The following is an 18,401-nucleotide window of genomic DNA, read 5'->3' as shown; positions in this document are numbered from 1 at the left end:
AGTACGGGGGGAGGAGAGAAAGCGACAGAGTGAGGAAAAGGAGAGAGACATGGAGAGGGGGAGGGGGGAGTACGGGGGGAGGAGAGAGAGCGACAGAGTGAGGAAAAGGAGAGAGACATGGAGAGGGGGGAGGTGGGAGTACGGGGGGCGGAGAGAAAGAGCGACAGAGTGAGGAAAAGGAGAGAGTTAGAGTTACTAATATGGAAGGAGGCTAAATAGGGACTAGGAGCTTATCTTTGTTTACACTGGCTCGGCAAATTGGCTTACATTACATAATAAGAGCCACTTCACACTAGACCTCACGGCCCAATGGCACGTCTGCTGTATCAACACTGGATTCCATGGTTGGGCCAGTTCCTTTTCATTTAACTCAATGCAGGAGATGAATTCAATTCACAATACAATTAGGTCATAAAAAAAAAAGGATTCAATTAATTTATTGAGTTGAAATGGAGCCTGGTTGGATTCATCATTTTTTGCATGAGGGGAATGTTTGCCGTCTGGTGAATTCTCTAAATATGATATATCTGGGTTGTATTCAGTAGGGTGCAACGTACCAACGATAAACAAAAGCCAACATTTCTTATTGGACAAGGTTCAGGTCGTCCCGCTACCTTTCAGTCTGTTTACTTACTGTCAGTGTCTAATGAATATGACCCTGATCAGATCCGGCTCTCACACACACACCTTCTTGATACTGCTGGCGTACTGCTTCATGGCTATCTTTTCCACCGTGCTCTCGAAGCCGAAGAACGACTTGATGTCCAGGCTAGCCGACTGCTCGAAACACGTCCAGTCCTCATTCTCAGGGTGGGCCTGCACACACAAAAGAAAAGATACAAGTGTTACCGTGGCAACCACACACGGCAATATGACTCTGTGCCGAGCGCTGACGCACACTACAAGCCACACATCCTCAGCTGTGTGTGGGAGTGCGTACCGATGACACTACCCACTGGCATTATACCAATACTGACAGGTTGTGCCGTTATATGCCAACAAATATTGATAGTAGGGGGGATTTTGGTGACGGTATCAAGCACAGACAACACATTTACACAGCCTGAGATTGTATCAAAATAGATTTTGTCAGATGTCAGTGAGTAGAGTGTGTTAGATAGGACTGGGAGTGTCAGATGTCAGTGAGTAGAGTGTGTTAGATAGGACTGGGAGTGTCAGATGTCAGTGAGTAGAGTGTGTTAGATAGGACTGGGAGTGTGTTAGATAGGACTGGGAGTGTTAGATGTCAGTGAGTAGAGTGTGTTAGATAGGACTGGGAGTGTGTTAGATAGGACTGGGAGTGTTAGATGTCAGTGAGTAGAGTGTGTTAGATAGGACTGGGAGTGTTAGATGTCAGTGAGTAGAGTGTGTTAGATAGGACTGGGAGTGTCAGATGTCAGTGAGTAGAGTGTTAGATAGGACTGGGAGTGTCAGATGTCAGTGAGTAGAGTGTGTTAGATAGGACTGGGAGTGTGTTAGATAGGACTGGGAGTGTCAGATATCAGTGAGTGGAGTGTGTTAGATAGGACTGGGAGTGTCAGATGTCAGTGAGTAGAGTGTGTTAGATAGGACTGGGAGTGTCAGATGTCAGTGAGTAGAGTGTGTTAGATAGGACTGGGAGTGTCAGATGTCAGTGAGTAGAGTGTGTTAGATAGGACTGGGAGTGAGAGTGTCAGATGTCAGTGAGTGGAGTGTGTTAGATAGGACTGGGAGTGTGTTAGATAGGACTGGGAGTGTCAGATGTCAGTGAGTAGAGTGTGTTACATAGGACTGGGAGTGAGAGTGTCAGATGTCAGTGAGTGGAGTGGAGTGTGTTTGATAGGACTGAGAGTGAGAGTGTCAGATGTCAGTGAGTAGAGTGTGTTAGATAGGACTGGGAGTGAGAGTGTCAGATGTCAGTGAGTGGAGTGTGTTAGATAGGACTGGGAGTGAGAGTGTCAGATGTCAGTGAGTAGAGTGTGTTAGATAGGACTGGGAGTGTGTTAGATAGGACTGGGAGTGAGAGTGTTGATTGTCAGACACCGCTAGGCAACCCGAGGCAAGTCATGCAGTGATCCCTCCGTGACACAACGACTGACAGAGATTATTTTACGATGTAGCTCTTCGGCTAGCTCTGGTGCTGGATACCTGGCCATCTCTGGCTACCAAAATATGTCAGCTTTAGCCAACTTTAGCTCCGTCTAATTGAGCTGCCTAGCCTTGTTAGCACCCCCGCAGGCTAACTGTAACTGTTCTTCACAAAGCTGCATAGCGGACCTAAAATAGGCCCGCTAGCCTCGTTAGACGCTAATGCAATGTGCTTGACCTCATTAACTCAGAGCGCATTCATTCACCACGGGAGCCTGGTGAGAGTAGCACCGAGGTCAGAGGAGGGAGTGGCGCAACACAATGCAGTAGGCCTGGGAGGTGTGAAAGAACTGACTCCAGAACAGTGTGTGAGTGTGTTGAGGCGGACTGCTGCCGGTAACAATGGGACGTCTGAATTATTCAGTGGGAAGGAAGCAGCATATGAGAGGCTGGTTGGAACACAGCTTTCTCTGTCTATTTGGAGAGAAGCATTGTGAGTGCATTGGAGGGAAGGGGTTCAGACATAAGTGTGCTGTCGACAACTTGCTTTTACAGGGCTGTGTGTAAGTGTCGTGTGAGATAAGGTGATATAAAACTAAGACTGAAGTGACGTGTGTGTGTACAGTACTGTAGCTACATATCAGGAGCTGGTTGGAACACCGCTTGATCCGTCCATTTGAAGAGAAATTGTGAATGTATAGGTGTGCTTTCGACAGCTGGCTTCAAAGTGGTTTAACAGGGCTTTGTGTGTGTGATTGTGTGTGTGTGTGTGTGTGTACGCGTTTGACAAATTAAAGCCAAGGCTTGAATGTGTGTTAGCGAATGGACAGGTAGCTTATGTAACCATTCTCACAAAGCTACAATTTAATGTGTGTGTGTATATGGCAAGTGTGTGTGTATGCGCGCGTGTTTGTGTGTGTGTGTGTAACACACCGAGTAGCTGCAGAGTTCGTGGATGATGACTCTGTTGGAGAAGGTCTCGTTGTGGGACTCGATGTGGAGCGTCCTCTCTCTCTTGTTCAGAGTGTTCTCCTGGCTGAAGTACACATAGTCCACCCCCGCAATCTGCACACAAAAGGACACTGATAAAACCGGTTGCAGCAAAATTAAAATGGTCAAAAAGGAAAAAACGGATACACCGATTACAAAATGGCCGATGCCTGATTTGCGTGTTAAAGGTCTTTTGATTTGTTTTTTTCCCCCGTCATGTCAGCTTCGCTTAGAATACAAGCTAAAATGCTACTTCATTTAAACTGTCCCCTGAAAATCTCACTTAAAATGAATATGCTGTTAACTCGTATACAAATAATGTTGCCGACTCGTCCTATACTCGAATTCGTGGCCAAAGCATAAATTGGAGAAAAACGCTCAAATATCAAACTTGTATCTCAAATAGGCTGTTTAAAAAAAATGCTTGCTATTTCCTCATAGTACATGTCATCTTCCTGAGGAGGATGAGCTGGCCAATCAGCGATCTACTCATATCAATATTTTGAATGACCGGTATACGCCAACACCACTCTGTGGTTGGGGTAAGCCAACACCACTGAACAGGAAGTTAACCCACTGTTCCGAGACCGTCATTGAAAATAAGAATTTGTTCTTAACTGATTTGCCTAGTTAAATAAAGGTAAAATAAAATATATATATATTTTTTAAGTAATTCTAGGTCATATTTCATAGAAATCTGGAAACATTGAGCGGAAACTTAAAACATTACTCAAACGGCTTCTGCTTTGGCTTGGCCTTCGGGGTCTAGGCTGTGTTACTGTAAAGCACTGTGACAACCCCTGATCTAAAAAAGGACTTTAAAGCACAAGACTCACGTCAACTGACAATGCTTTATAAATACATTTGATTGGTTGACCGACCAGACTCAAGAGGGAAGTTAGCGACAGGTTAGCCGTACCCGTTTGAGGAGACGTGGGGCGTCCACGTCCAGTTTGCAGCGGCGCTGGACATTGTGTACGGATCCGTCCTCGCTCTCAGTTTCCTCCAACACCTCGCTGTCCACAAACATGGGAATCAGGTGACACGTGGGGAATCGCCTCTCGTAGGCCTGCGAGAGAGACGGAAAGAGAAAGGGTTTTTAGTGTGGGACTTGTGTGTTTTGGCAACGCAAACTCCTTTACCGTCCATGTTAATAGGGTTGATTGAATTGAGAGAGAGACTTATCAGACAAGATATTCTAGCCATTGTATCTCCAACGGTGACATTTAATGAAATAGCCTAGTTCCCAAAATCAACATTGTCAGCTGTTTTCATATCTAAAAAAAAAAGTGAGCAGGAGAAAGAAAGTGATAAAGGTGGACAAGAGAGGATAGGACAGAGAGAGACAAAACACCATTCAGGTCTACTCAATGCCGCGACCCACACATCCCCTCACTAACGTCGACTCGTATCCAATTGTCTCAGCAGCTGGCACACGCGCCAGCAATACACAATGCATCGTTTCATTATCTTGGGATGCAAAATAATAGGCCTAGTAATAACAAGCCCAGTAATAAGAAAAGCCTAGTAAAAAGGCACCCCAAGGCACAATATATATCAGTAGAATTCTGCTCATAAACCACAACACCACCTGGGTTGCGACCAAAATGGCACCCTAGTCAAAATTAGTGCACGATGTAGGGATTAGGGTATAATTTCAGACACAGCCCTCGATGTATTGTGCTGCAGAAGGCAGCTGTTACACAACGTAAGGTCCTTGGCCCACAATGAACCGGGCATTCCTTTCATAATGTTTTATTACTGATCCTGGACCAGATTGGCAGGGTTATGTAAGCAGCCAGGGGACATGAGAAGACATGTATGGACAGGTCCCCGATCAGTTTGGAGAGGTGTGGGAGACAAGGTGATGCTCCAGCTCAGTGACACCGCGCTCAGAACAGTCTAGGGACTTGTACACGAGGACAGCATCTTTGCTAATTCTAGGCCAAGTCTGTGCCCTGTGTTGTAATAAAGGAACTCATTTGGTCTACTTCTTCTTGGCTGCTCTAGACGCCATTATTTTATTTCATTTTGTGCTGAATGGGCAGACTCTTATCCTGGCCCAGTTGAATTCTGCAGTCTGGAGAGAGCGAGCGACCGAGAGAAGAGAGGAAGGAGAGAGAAAAGGGAGGGAATTGGTCATTGGGGCAATGTGAGGCCACCACCGGGCACAAATCAACCACTTAGTCAAGATGGCTCAGACTGGAAACATACATGTAAAAGCACTCACCAAAAGCAAAGTAAGAGAGCGAGGTTGGCTGTGTTCATTAGTTCTACTGGAGCAAGATGTCCTCTGAAAAGGCTTTGGGTTCAGCTCAGGTCCTCTAAAACCAGTGTTTTCCTTTTCATATCAGGGACTCGCAAGCTATGGCTTTTCCTTTTTGGGGCCACAGACTAGAGGTTGAGAAACACCCCTGAAGCCTAGACATGGGCCTTGTCATATAACTGTAATAAAGGGCTAGAGCTTACCCTGCTAAAAATGGGACCGGTATTCAGGCCAGGGTGTGAGGCCATGAGCAAACCATGCTAAGTAGGGGCTTTGGAAATTGGCAATACCTGCACCCCCCCCATTCTTTGTAGCTCCAGTCAGCATGGTACCAGACTGCCTAATAAAACGGCCAGGGCTGTTTGCCTGCGTCCCCAATGGCAATATATTCCCTAAAGTGCTAAAATAGTGCACTATATAGGCAATAGGGTGCCATTTGAGACACAGACATTGAGCTGGGCCCACTATAATCATGCTGAGTTCTGTTTTTCTCTCTGGTCGAGAACAGAGGCTCTCAGAGGCGTACAGTCAGCACTATGGCAGAAGTAAACACGGTGTTCGCCCATCCAAACAGACTACTGCATCAACATCAACAAAATGCTCTCAACGGCGCTAAACATCACATGAAGGGGCAGGCCAAACACAACAAACAGAATTCTTCACACCCAACAACATACCTCAACACAAACCAGACTTATATATATATATATATATATAAAACAACGTCAATCATCATGCCCAATAACAACAATTCACACCACAGACTGCATAAACAAAGCAAACATTTCTTTGACAGCACCCCTTTTGATTTGAACAAAACACCCCGTAAATATTTGCCCATTGTAGAAGTGCTCAGAAAGTGACGTGATGGATCTGAATGCCAAGAGATAAAGGTGATCAAATTTGAGGCATTTTGCATACCCCACCATACCATGAGACATCCATGTCTTCATTACTGGGAAAGATAAACAGTTGAGATTGATATTGAAAAGCTCACAAAACAGGGTTGTCAACCTATTTGATCATTTCTAGAGAGAAAAAACAAACAGGTTTCTTACATATTGGCATATGTTCCAGGTTAGACCCTATTTTGCATCCAAGGTTTTTTGTGTTGTGCCCGCTATGGGTTGAATACAGGGTGGGTGTTATTTTTTGGCTGACAAATGTACTAAAAAGGGAATAAAATTGACATTTCCACTTTCAAATGGTAACAAAAAGATTGAGGTCCACACATCAAAGGATGTTGACTTGAATGGAAATATCTGGTCATTTAAATGATACTGTTAATCTTCCATAGCAAACCTATTGAAAATCATAGACATATAGATAATAGAACAGTCATGACCATTTAAGTTGACATTTGACAGTGGGTGGAATGATGGGCATTTATGTGGCTAAATTGCAGTGGTCTGAAGAGATAGGTCCATTTTATGAATTCTATGATTCATTACGCCCACCCCTGTATTCAAGAGCATGTTGTCTCAACCAATGGCAGGCACAACACAAAAACCTCAGATGATATGAAATGGGGTCTAAGCTACAAAATAATATAATAGTTTGATATCACTGTTAGCTTTTAAAAGATATGAAACTTAAAATTTTTCATTTTTGTTGTTGTGGCTGTCTCGATATGAAATGCAAAAAAAGTTCATCTCCAAAATGTGTTGGCATTAAGGTCCAAAAAGTCATTTTATGACCACTTCTTCCATGGGCAAACACACATGGAAAGTTGTTTTAATTAAAAGGGATGCAGTCAAAAAGTGATTGAAACCAACTGGATTTACACTTATGTCAAACATGATGTTTCAGACCAAAAACAAGGAAGGCCAAAGACATATAACTGCCAAAATAAAGGAAACCCCAACATAGTGTCTTAATAGGGGGGGCACCACAAGTCAGAACAGCTTCAATGCACCTTGGCATCGATTCTACAAGTATCTGGAAATCTATTGGAGGGACTCGACACCATTCTTCCACGAGAAATTCCATCATTTGGTGTTTTGTTGATGGAAAACCCTGTCTCAGGCACCACTCCAGAATCTGTGTTCAATTGGGTTGAGATCTGGTGACAGAGGGCTATGGCATACGTTTTACAATCGTTTTCATGCTCAAACTCTGTTGATGGGGGCATAGCCCTGGTTGCCATAGTAATGGCCTGCCCAGCATTTTTATACATGACACTAATCATGATGGGATGTTAATTGCTTAATTAACTCAGGAACCACACCTGTGTGGAACCAAGTACTTTAATTATAAGCCTACTTTGTATCCCTCATTTACTCAAGTGTTTGATTTATTTTGGAGGTTAGATGTACATAAGAGTCAACATACCCCCAATGTTAAACAAAGGTCACATGACAAAGGAAAACAAACTCCACAACGAATAGGGAAGCAAAACAGGAATTGTAAAGGCCATGATAGTGACTATTTAAACAAGAGACACACAAGTCACAACACCATTCAAGCCAGTACTCAGTGTTCTGACTCAGGGGGAAGAGCTGACTTTCAGAGCAGTGAGGGAAAAACAACGATGGGTAACTAGAAATGACATAACCCACCAAGTGCCTTCTAAACATGTTGCAGAGTGTACCTTGTAGTGGTTTTTAGCGGTAACCCAAAGACAATGTACTAGTTTGTTGAAGGTGTCACATGATGCTTGAGACGCCCTCGAGATACAGGTCAAATCAATCCGGGATGCCTCTTCCAAACAGGAAATGACCTACTTATTACATATCAAAAGGCCCGAGTGACATCCCCGAAACTCAAATACCACATTTGCAAGCATGACTCGATGTTTTGTCACAGCTCAGCACATGCTCAAACATCCAAAACTCGCAATGGCGACTGGGCCAATATTTAGGCCTCAGGCTGTCTAATATTGACAAAGCATCATGGTGCTATTAAAAAGTCACTTCAAGATAAGGGTGTCTTAAAGTCACGTAAGAAGTGTGTCATGCTCGGCGTTGACAAGAGGAAGACGAGGACATGTTCCAATACTCTGACATGGTCTCCTTCCTTGTTTCATATCCATCATTAATGCTGATCGGTGAAATGGCTGGATGGTTTCCCCACATGTTGCTTTGACTTCTATCAGAGGTTGTCTATTGTGACGGCAAGGAAGGTGGAAAAATGTAAGAATGTTCAAAAGATTAAACAGTAATTGGGACAAAGGCCTAGTCAGTCACGCGAGCCACCGCCCCATTCTCACACGATTCTAGTGGTTAGAGCATTGGGTCAGTAACCGTAAGGTTGCTGGATCGAATCCCTGAGCTCACAAGGTAAAAAAAAAAAAAAACTGTTGTTCTGTCCCCAAGCAAGGCAGTTAACCCACACCGGAGATGTGGATGTCGATTACGGCAGGCCCCCCCGCACCTCTCTGATTCAGAGGGGCTGGGTTAAATGCGGAAGACACATTTCAGTTGGACAACTGACTCGGTATCCCCCTCTCCCAATGGGTTCTATAACTGAACTGACTGATTGATACAAACAGAGCTACAGGCAGTCAAATGCAGCAGTTAATCCAAACAGATCCAACTGATGGAGCTCCAACACAGCACGGAAAAATATTGATTTGATTGCCTCCAGCGCAACCCTTCCCTGGAGCAGATTAGGCTCGCTGTCAACAACAAAAAGGAAAGGAGAACATTTGACTAAATTGGCTATATGAGGGTGTACAAATAAACACAAAAGCATGTGTGTGTGTGTGTCGGCTCAGGTCTCCATAGCTACAGGATACACTAAAGGATAGGCAGGCCAAGTGTGTGAGTAACATTCCCAGGAATTTAGCTGGGACGTTTATAGGATCACTTTCCAGACATGCATGGGGGAAATATCAAAACAATACACAATACCTAATCCTTTCCAGGAAATAGAAAGGCCTTCTTCCTTTAGGAAAGGATAGTAAGACTCTGGGCATGGAAGGCTGGAAGAGGAACTATTTCTTAGTGTTTTCAGGAAGGGGAACAGAGGACACGTTGGAATGGAAAGCAAGGAAGTGAAAACAGTGGGAATAAATTAGTCGGGTGGAAAAGGAACCACATGATATTATTCAAGAATATTTCCAGACTAGAGGAGACTAGATGGTGTGTGAGTGTGGCTTTGAAAGAGGCTGGTCTTTAGAAATGGAAGGACACTGGCCAAGGTCAGGCTGCGGGTGCTGATGTGTGGGCGTGTGACTGCCTCAGTGTTGCCGCAACGTTCGTCGCTAGCAGTAATAATGTTTGTGTGTGTGTGTGTGTGAGAGAATGTGTGTGTGTTGGTCAAGGAAATTGACTTGCCCTGCGATGGTCAATGACTACTGGACCTCAGTGTGTTTATGAGACCTGTTTCCACTGTGTGTGTGTGAAAGAATAGGGGTAGAGTAGAGACTCCTGTTGCTTGGGGCGGAGCTGCCCGTCTGCACGGCACACACACACACATACATATCATCCTCACGTCACAACAATTACATCAGCCCTAATTAAGCTAAGGTTTGCTCTGAATCAGTTCTTCACCCTGCCTGGCAATCAGCAGAGATCTAGCCGACACTGAGAACTGACTCTAGATCAGATGACAGGATCTGATTAAGAGCTTTAAAAAAAAAGAAAATGGCCAACGCAGACAGGCCCTACTTCAATCTGAGATCACAGATATCTAGTCCTACACTCTCCCTAAAACACACACACGGAGGGAATATGGATGCAATTGCATAGTGCTGACGTAGCCTAATGGTTAAATCAATATACAGTAATGTCGGGACCCACGGCTTATATCAACACACTGTTTACAGTGACGATACCACAGTGCTGGTGTTACAGAAAGAAACGGTCACAGTTTCAAGGGACATCATCTCAAACGCAATTGAAATGGACTCCAGTGGACTTCCTAGTTAGGTGCGAATGTCGTCTCTTCTCCGGACTGCATCAGCATTGCTGTGTAACAACAAGAGCCAACAGGACGTCAGTCCCTATATTTCTAACAGCCGTTTAACGGCGACAAGGAGGACATTTTGGCAAGGGGCCGCTTTTGAAATGAAGACATTTGATGAGGGGGGCTTGGTTGCCGCGCAATATCAAAACAAAAGGAAAAAACAAAAAGGCATTTAGATGTTCGTGATAGGGCCGGAACGTTCTTTTTGCTGTTGACGAAACTATTATCTTGTTTGAAAAAGAGACAGACGTTTACCTTAGAATGAAGCTATTTGTACAAAAGAGATTGAGGTATTTGGAGAGTTCGGTTACATACAAAGCTCTTTGGTCCAACAGACCTACACAAGTCTCCAGGTGACATGCCATAGTAATAGTTGAAATTAGAACCCCCTCGTTTTTTTACTTTCCCTATAGCCATTATTCCATCTCTTCTCTTTTTCCAGCACAAAGTGGATTGAATTCAGGGCAAGGCCCACACACACACACACTTTGTAAACAGAGGAACAAAAGGAGCATTAGTGTGTTAGCTTGTGGCACTATTCTGGAAAGTACTGCACTGCCAATGCCAGGCCTGGATGCCAGGGGCTTGCTGTGTTGCTGCCTATGATGGCAGTGATCAATGGACGCATTGAGTGTGTTTGAAACGGTACCCTATTCCCTATATAGTGCACCACTATTGAACATGGCCCAGGGTTCCATGACGGTTCAATAGGTTCTTAAGCAGGACTGTAGGGTGGCGGCATGTGTCAGAGTGTCACATGCAGGTGGACGGTACAGGGTGGCATGGGCGTAGTGGCTATTGATGAGACTGACTGGGTCATGTCTACTGACCGAGCTGGCAGAGAGGATGGTGTTTGTTGGTAAAATAACCACTTGACCCCAGAGTGCATGTAACGCCTGTGGCTGGGTCCTGTGCTGCTGCTATGTAGTCCAACTGGCAATACTTTGGGCAGCTCTCCCACTGGCATTTAGGCTGAAATACGGCACATAGTTCCACATCTATTCAAGAGAGATGAAGATCTCACACACACACGACTGCCTGGTGCAGGTTGCACCAAATGTAATGTGTGGGTGTGTGTGTGTGTGTGGGGGGGGGGGGATCCTCATGGTTTTTAATTTTCAGAGTTTAGCCAGAAAAGCCATAGTCAAAAGTAGGTCACAGCGGAGCACTGGGAGAGAGAGAGACGGGGATCAAATCTACTGAGTGAGCAGTTTGAGAGACAGCTGTGTTCCAGACTGTTCTGAGTGGTCGAAATGCTAAGAAAATATTGGTTTTGTGCAAGTGCAGACTTGGTAAGTCTCACAAAAATAGGTGAATTATTATTTATTTTTTACTTGATCCTACTTGTCTTAATACTCCTGAGTGACTCCCTTTCCTCGTCTCCGTTCCTCTGTGAGGACTGAACAGGGCTGGATAGATTTCATAAACCATCACATCCTTTAGGTTTAGTGGTCAAGGAAAGGAGATGAGGAAGGAAGCCATTACAAGCTATTGAGACAGCCTAGGGACTTTAAGGATCCCTTTGAGTATTCCTATTACATTTCTATGATTTGTCCTTTCTGTAGGCAGTGTAGAATAGCCTACATCCCCTTTAAGTGGCAAACTCCTGCCAGGTGTCATGGCCTCCATTTAAAGTCTTTTCACTGCTCACCAAAACCGGTTTCCTCATCCTGCCCAGTCCCTCACCTCTCCTGTTTAATAGGATAATAGCTATTGACTGAGTGTTGAATGGGGAATAGTTCATGTGGCCTGGAGTAGGTGGAACCGCGCCGTTGGAAGTCCTTGGGTAATACACTGAGGCCTGTCACTCCTGCTCAATACAGAGCATAGGCTAACAGGTTACACAGCTTTTAAAGTGGGGCACATCAGGATGCAATGGCTTCCCTGTTATATGTTATACACAGAGTACAAATCATTAGGAAAACCAACATTCACTTCAAAATCAGTGCAGATGAAGGGGAGGAGACACGTAAAAGAAATATTTAAATATATATATTCTTAAGACATGGATTGTGTGTGCGCGCCATTCTGAGGGTGAATGAGTATGAAAAAATGTAAGTGCCTTTGAACGGGGTATGGTAGTAGTTGCACCGGTTTGAGTGTGTCAAGAACTGCAACGGTGCTGGGTTTTTCCACACTCAACAGTTTCCTGTATGTGTGTATCAAGAATGGTCCACCACCAAATAGACATCCAGCCAACTTGACAACGGTGGGAAGCATTGGGGACAACAGTGGGAAGCATTGGGGTCAACATGGGCCAACTTCCCAGTGGAACGCTTTCGACACCTTGTTGAGCATGCCCTGACGAATTGAGGCTGTTCTGAGGGCAAAAGGGGGTGTTCCTATTGTTTTGGACATTCAGGTGAAAAGGCTACTTTACTTGTTAATATCCTGGTTGTATCCCACACTCATAATCACAATGCTAAGTAGCGACAGAGTTTAACTGCAGTATTCAGTATGGTGCAACAAGCGTCAGGACTGTACAGCACACTCAGGAAGATTGTGTTTCCGTGGGGAGGTGTGTAGGGGTGAAAACTATTAGAACTATTTGAATAGCTCCATAGCTAGCCTAAGCTCTGTATAGGGCAGCTACTTAGTACCCACCACCACCCACTCTACAGCTCTCGTCAACACAGAGGGTATTGTCAGGGCAGAATTCTTGGCTCTGCCAAGGACGGTATAGTGGGCATGGGCCCCCTTTCTGGGAATGCAGTCGGCAGGAGATGGTGTGTGTGTGAGTGAGTGAGAGGACCGAGGAGAGCAGAGGAAGCCCATCTGTCAAACACTCTTGCCATCAAAACAGGAAATGCTGAGCTAAAAGTACACACTCACTGTGCCACGACCAGGCTGGCATTTAGAGAGGCCACTGCCAACGTGACATACACAAAGCTAATGTGTTGCCCCGTAATGCGACAAATGGTTCTACCTCTGCAACATAAAGTAGTCCTTATATTTAACCAACTGAGTTAGGCTACTAGAAAAAGAGGTGTCAGAGCAGAATGAGACGGTCCCAATAGATAGTTGTTTCATAGCCTACATTTTGTCTGCCACCACAGCATTTCCTGATGCTGACTACTGCATTAAACATACCAGTCTGGTTGTTGGTATTAGGCTACATGGCATGTTATTGACTGGAAATTCCTGAAATGGGAAACTTACTTAATCAACTAATATATTAAAACTACCATCTTCATCAACTTTTATAAGTAGACAAGTATCATATCAGTGACTGTAAAGGGAACACATCTTGAATGAGCAGTGCTGCAGGTTCATTGATTGTAAATGGGAAATACTGTAAGTATCAAATCTTCATTGCCTGGCTATGGACACATTGACCTGCACCATCATTGACTATGACAGGAAACAAGAAACACTGGCATCTACATTGAAGTTTGAGAAATAATGTCTTCCTAACCCCTTTGACTATATACAGTGCCTTCGGAAAGTATTCAGACCCCTTGACTTTTTATACACTTTGCTGTTACAGCCTTATTCTAAAATTGATTTTAATAAAACATCCTCAGCAACTTACCCCCATAATGACAAATTGAAAAGATGTTCAGAATGTTTTGCAAATGTATTCAAATGAAAAATAAAACTGAAATACCGTATTTACATAAGTATTCAGATAATTTGCTATGAGACTCGAAATTGAGCTCAGGTGCATCCTGTTTCCATTGATCATCCTTGAGATGTTTCTACAACTTGATTGGAGTCCACCTGTGGTACACACTTGTCTGTATATGTCCCACAGTTGACAGTGAATGTCAGAGCAAAAACAAAGCCATGAGGTCGAAGGAATTGCCAGTAGATCTCCGAGACAGGATTGTGTTGAGGCAAAAATCTGGGGAAGTGTACCAAAAGATTTCTGCAGCATTGAAGGTCCCCAAGAACACATTGGCCTCCATTCTTAAATGGAAGAAGTTAGGAACCACCAAGACTCTTCCTAGAGCTGGCCGCCCAGCCAAACTGAGCAATCGGGGGAGAAGGGCCTTGGTCAGGGAGGTGACCAAGAACCTGATGGTCACTCTGACTGAGCTCCAGAGTTCCTCTGTGGAAATGGGAGAACCTTCCAGAAGGACAACCATCTCCGCAGCACTCCACCAATAAGGACTTTATGGTAGAGTGGCCAGACAGAAGCCACTCCTCAGTAAAAGGCACATGAAAGCCCGCTTGGAGTTTGCCAAAAGCCACCTAAAGATTATCAGACCAAATCGGAAACCATATTCTCTGGTCTGATGAAACCAAGATATAACTCTTTGGTCTGAATGGCAAGCATCAAGTCTGGAGGAAACTGTCTGGCACCATCCCTACAGTGAAGCATGGTGGTGGCAGCATCATGCTGTGGGGATGTTTTTCAGCAGCAGGGACTGGGAGACTAGTCAGGATCTGGGGAAAGATGAACGGAACAAAGTACTGAGATATCCTTGATGAAAACCTGCTCCAGAGCACTCAGGAACTCAGATTGAGGTGAAGGTTCACCTTCCAACAGGACAACAACCCTAAGCACACAGCCAAGACAATATATGAGTCTCTGAATATCCTTGAGTGGCCCAGCCAGAGCCCGGACTTGAACTCGGTCAAACATCTCTGAAGAGACCTGAAAATAGATGTGCAGCAAAGCTCCCCCTCCAACCTGACAGAGCATGAGAGGATCTGCAGAGAAGAATGGGAGAAACTCCCCAAATACAGGTGTGCCGAGCTTGTAGCGTGATACCCAAGAAGACTTGAGGCTGTAATTACTTCCAAAGGGTGTTAAAGTACTGAGTAAAAGGGTCTGAAAACTTATGTAAATGTGATGTTTTATATTTTAAATAAATTAGCACATTTAAAATTAAAAAGCATTGTTATTATGGGGTATTGTGTGTAGATTGAGGAGGAAAACGATTTAATCAATTTTAGAATAAGGCTGTAACCTAACAAAATGTGGAAAAAGTCAAGGGGTCTGAATCATTTCCGAAGACACTGTATGACCAGTGCTGCACCTCCATTGACTTGCAGGAAACACAGATTCCTGGCATCTTCATTGATGGCTGAGGGAATCTTCCCATCCCCATTAACTAGTTAAAAGGAAACAATATGGCATCTTCACTGACAGCTATTGGGAACTGGTCCTCTTTACATAATGTCTTCCCATCCTCACTGGCTGTGGTGCATCTCCATGGACTGTATTAGTGAAAGGTGCAGAGGCTGCATTGAGCATGTCATCATTGCTTCCTGGAAATAAAGGCTGCTGTGTCAGGAGGCTATGGGCCGTGAAGCGTGGGACAACGAGGAAGACCGGGGGGGGGGGGGGAGCAGGGAGCGAGTGATGTGGTCTACTGCGTCAGAGAGAATTAACGGCACAGGAGGAGAGTGTGGTGTTCCTGTGTATTCACTTACACAGTATGGGGGAAGGACTCACACACTGTACATATAGCCTAGCCTAGATACTGGTATACAGTCGTGGCCATAAATTGAGAATGACACGAATATTAATTTTCAAAGTCTGCTGGCTCAGTTTGTATGATGGCAATTTGCATATACAGAATGTTATGAAGAGTGATCAGATTAATTGCAATTAATTGCAAAGCCCCTCTTTGCCATGCAAATTAACTGAATCGCCAAAACACAATTCCATTGCATTTCAGCCCTGCCACAGAAGGACCAGCTGACATCATGTCAGTGATTGTCTCGTTAACACAGGTGTGAGTGTTGACGAGGACAAGGCTGGAGAGCACTCTGTCATGCTGATTGAGTTCTCATAAGACTGGAAGCTTCAAAAGGAGGGTGGTGCTTGGAATCATGGTTCCCTTTCTCTCAACTATGGTTATCTGCAAGGAAACACGTGCCGTCATCATTGCTTTGCGCAAAAAGGGCTTCACAGGCAAGGATATTGCTGCCAGTAAGATTGCACCCAAATCAACCATTTATCAGATCATCAAGAACTTCAAGGAGAGCGATTCAATTGTTGTGAAGAAGGCTTCAGGGCGCTCAAGAAAGTCGAGCAAGCGCCAGGACCATCTCCTAAAGTTGATTCAGCTGCGGGATTGGGGCACCACCAGTACAGAGCTTGCTCAGGAATGGCAGTAGGCAGGTGTGAGTGCATCTGCACGCACAGTGAGGCGAAGACTTTTGGAGGATGGCCTGGTGTCAAGAAGGGCAGCAAAGAAGCCACTTATCTCCAGGAAAAACATCAGGGACAGACTGATATTCTGCAGAAGGTACAGGGATTGGACGGACTGCTGAGGACTGGGGTGAAGTCATTTTCTCTGATAAGCCCCTTAATGAATATTTGGGGCATCTGGAAAAAAGCTTGTACGGAGAAGACAAGGTGAGCGCTAACATCAGTCCTGTGTCATGCCAACAGTAAAGCATCCTGAGACCATTCATGTGTGGGGTTGCTTCTCAGCCAATGGAGTCGGTTCACTCACAATTTTGCCTAAGAACAGAGTCACGAATAAAAAATGGTACCAACACTTTCTCCAAGAGCAACTTTGCCCAACCATCCAGGAACAGTTTGGTGACGAACAATGCCTTTTCCAGCATGATGGAGCACCTTGCCATAAGGCAAAAGTGATAACTAAGTGGCTCGGGGAACAAAACATCAAGGAAACTCCCCCGACCTGAATCCCATTGAGAACTTGTGGTCAATCCTCCAGAGGTGGGTGGACAAACAAAAACTCACAAATTCTAACAAACTCCAAAAATTGATTATGCAAGAATGGGCTGCCATCAGTGGCCCAGAAGTTAATTGACAGGATGCCAGGGCAGATTGCAGAGGTCTTGAAAAAGAAGGGTCAACACTGTAAATATTGACTCTTTGCATCAACTTCATGTAATTGCCAATAAAAGCCTGACACTTTAATTATAATTTTTTATTTACCTTTTTAACGAGGCAAGTCAGTTAAGAACAAATTCTTATTTCCAATGACGGCCTAGGAACAGTATGTTAACTGCCTGTTCAGGGGCAGAACGACAGATTTGTACCTTGTCAGTTCAAGGATTTGAACTTTCAAATCTGCTCTAAACACTAGGCTACCCTGCCGCCCCTTATGAAATGCTTGTAATTATACTTCGGTATTCCATAGTAAAATCTGAAAAAAATATCTAAAGACACTGAAGCGCCAAACTTTGTGGAAATCAATGTGTGTCATCCTCAAACCTTTTAGCCACAACTGTACAATACATATGCACACACAGTATGGGAATATGTAGGTCAATCATATTCCTATGAACGTCACACTGGCTCCCTATGTCTGCAGTGAGTCACAGACTGCACCATGTGACGTGTGTAGGGATGGGTATCGTTAAGATTTGAATGGTATTACTACTCTTACCGATACAAAAACCCCCTCCCAAAAAACAGAAACAAATTAATAACAGAATTAATATTGCTTTATTTTCTGAAATGTAAAACAAAAATTAAGCAATTATTTACAGCAAAAGAAACAGCAATGTTTTGAACAAATTACTATTATAGACGAATGTTGTGACGATAGAAATGTATAACAAATGAAATAAACAATATTTTCCTGCAAAAGACAATACAGTGGTGTAGAGCAACACGGGTGGGGCATGCAGGTAGACTGTAAAAGACAATACAGTGGTGTAGAGCAACACGGGTGGGGCATGCAGGTAGACTGTAAAAGACAATACAGTGGTGTAGAGCAACACGGGTGGGGCATGCAGGTAGACTGTAAAAGACAATACAGTGGTGTAGAGCAACACGGGTGGGGCATGCAGGTAGACTGTAAAAGACAATACAGTGGTGTAGAGCAACACGGGTGGGGCATGCAGGTAGACTGTAAAAGACAATACAGTGGTGTAGAGCAACACGGGTGGGGCATGCAGGTAGACTGTAAAAGACAATACAGTGGCGTAGAGCAACACGGGTGGGGCATGCAGGTAGACTGTAAAAGACAATACAGTGGTGTAGAGCAACACGGGTGGGGCATGCAGGTAGACTGTAAAAGACAATACAGTGGTGTAGAGCAACACGGGTGGGGCATGCAGGTAGACTGTAAAAGACAATACAGTGGTGTAGAGCAACACGGGTGGGGCATGCAGGTAGACTGTAAAAGACAATACAGTGGTGTAGAGCAACACGGGTGGGGCATGCAGGTAGACTATAAAAGACAATACAGTGGTGTAGAGCAACACGGGTGGGGCATGCAGGTAGACTGTAAAA

General features: G+C 44.4%; 1 protein-coding gene across 5 annotated transcripts in view; it reads right to left on the bottom strand.

Annotated features, from left to right (window-relative positions):
- LOC135522832 (SEC14-like protein 1) overlaps positions 1–18,401 on the bottom strand; it is a 49,700-nt gene that overhangs the window by 10,233 nt on the left and 21,066 nt on the right. For all 5 annotated transcript variants that reach the window (XM_064949468.1, XM_064949484.1, XM_064949491.1 and 2 more), the window contains exons 3-5: positions 3,977–4,126; positions 3,001–3,132; positions 688–816 (exon numbers count right to left, since the gene is read on the bottom strand). In XM_064949468.1, the coding sequence (XP_064805540.1) occupies positions 688–816; positions 3,001–3,132; positions 3,977–4,126 (411 nt within the window). The remainder of the gene's footprint in view (positions 1–687; positions 817–3,000; positions 3,133–3,976; positions 4,127–18,401) is intronic.

Source organism: Oncorhynchus masou, chromosome 4, assembly GCF_036934945.1.
Source record: "Oncorhynchus masou masou isolate Uvic2021 chromosome 4, UVic_Omas_1.1, whole genome shotgun sequence".
Taxonomy (NCBI): domain Eukaryota; kingdom Metazoa; phylum Chordata; class Actinopteri; order Salmoniformes; family Salmonidae; genus Oncorhynchus; species Oncorhynchus masou.
Note: the sequence above shows the minus strand (reverse complement) of the source record. Positions and strands in the feature narration are given on the sequence as shown.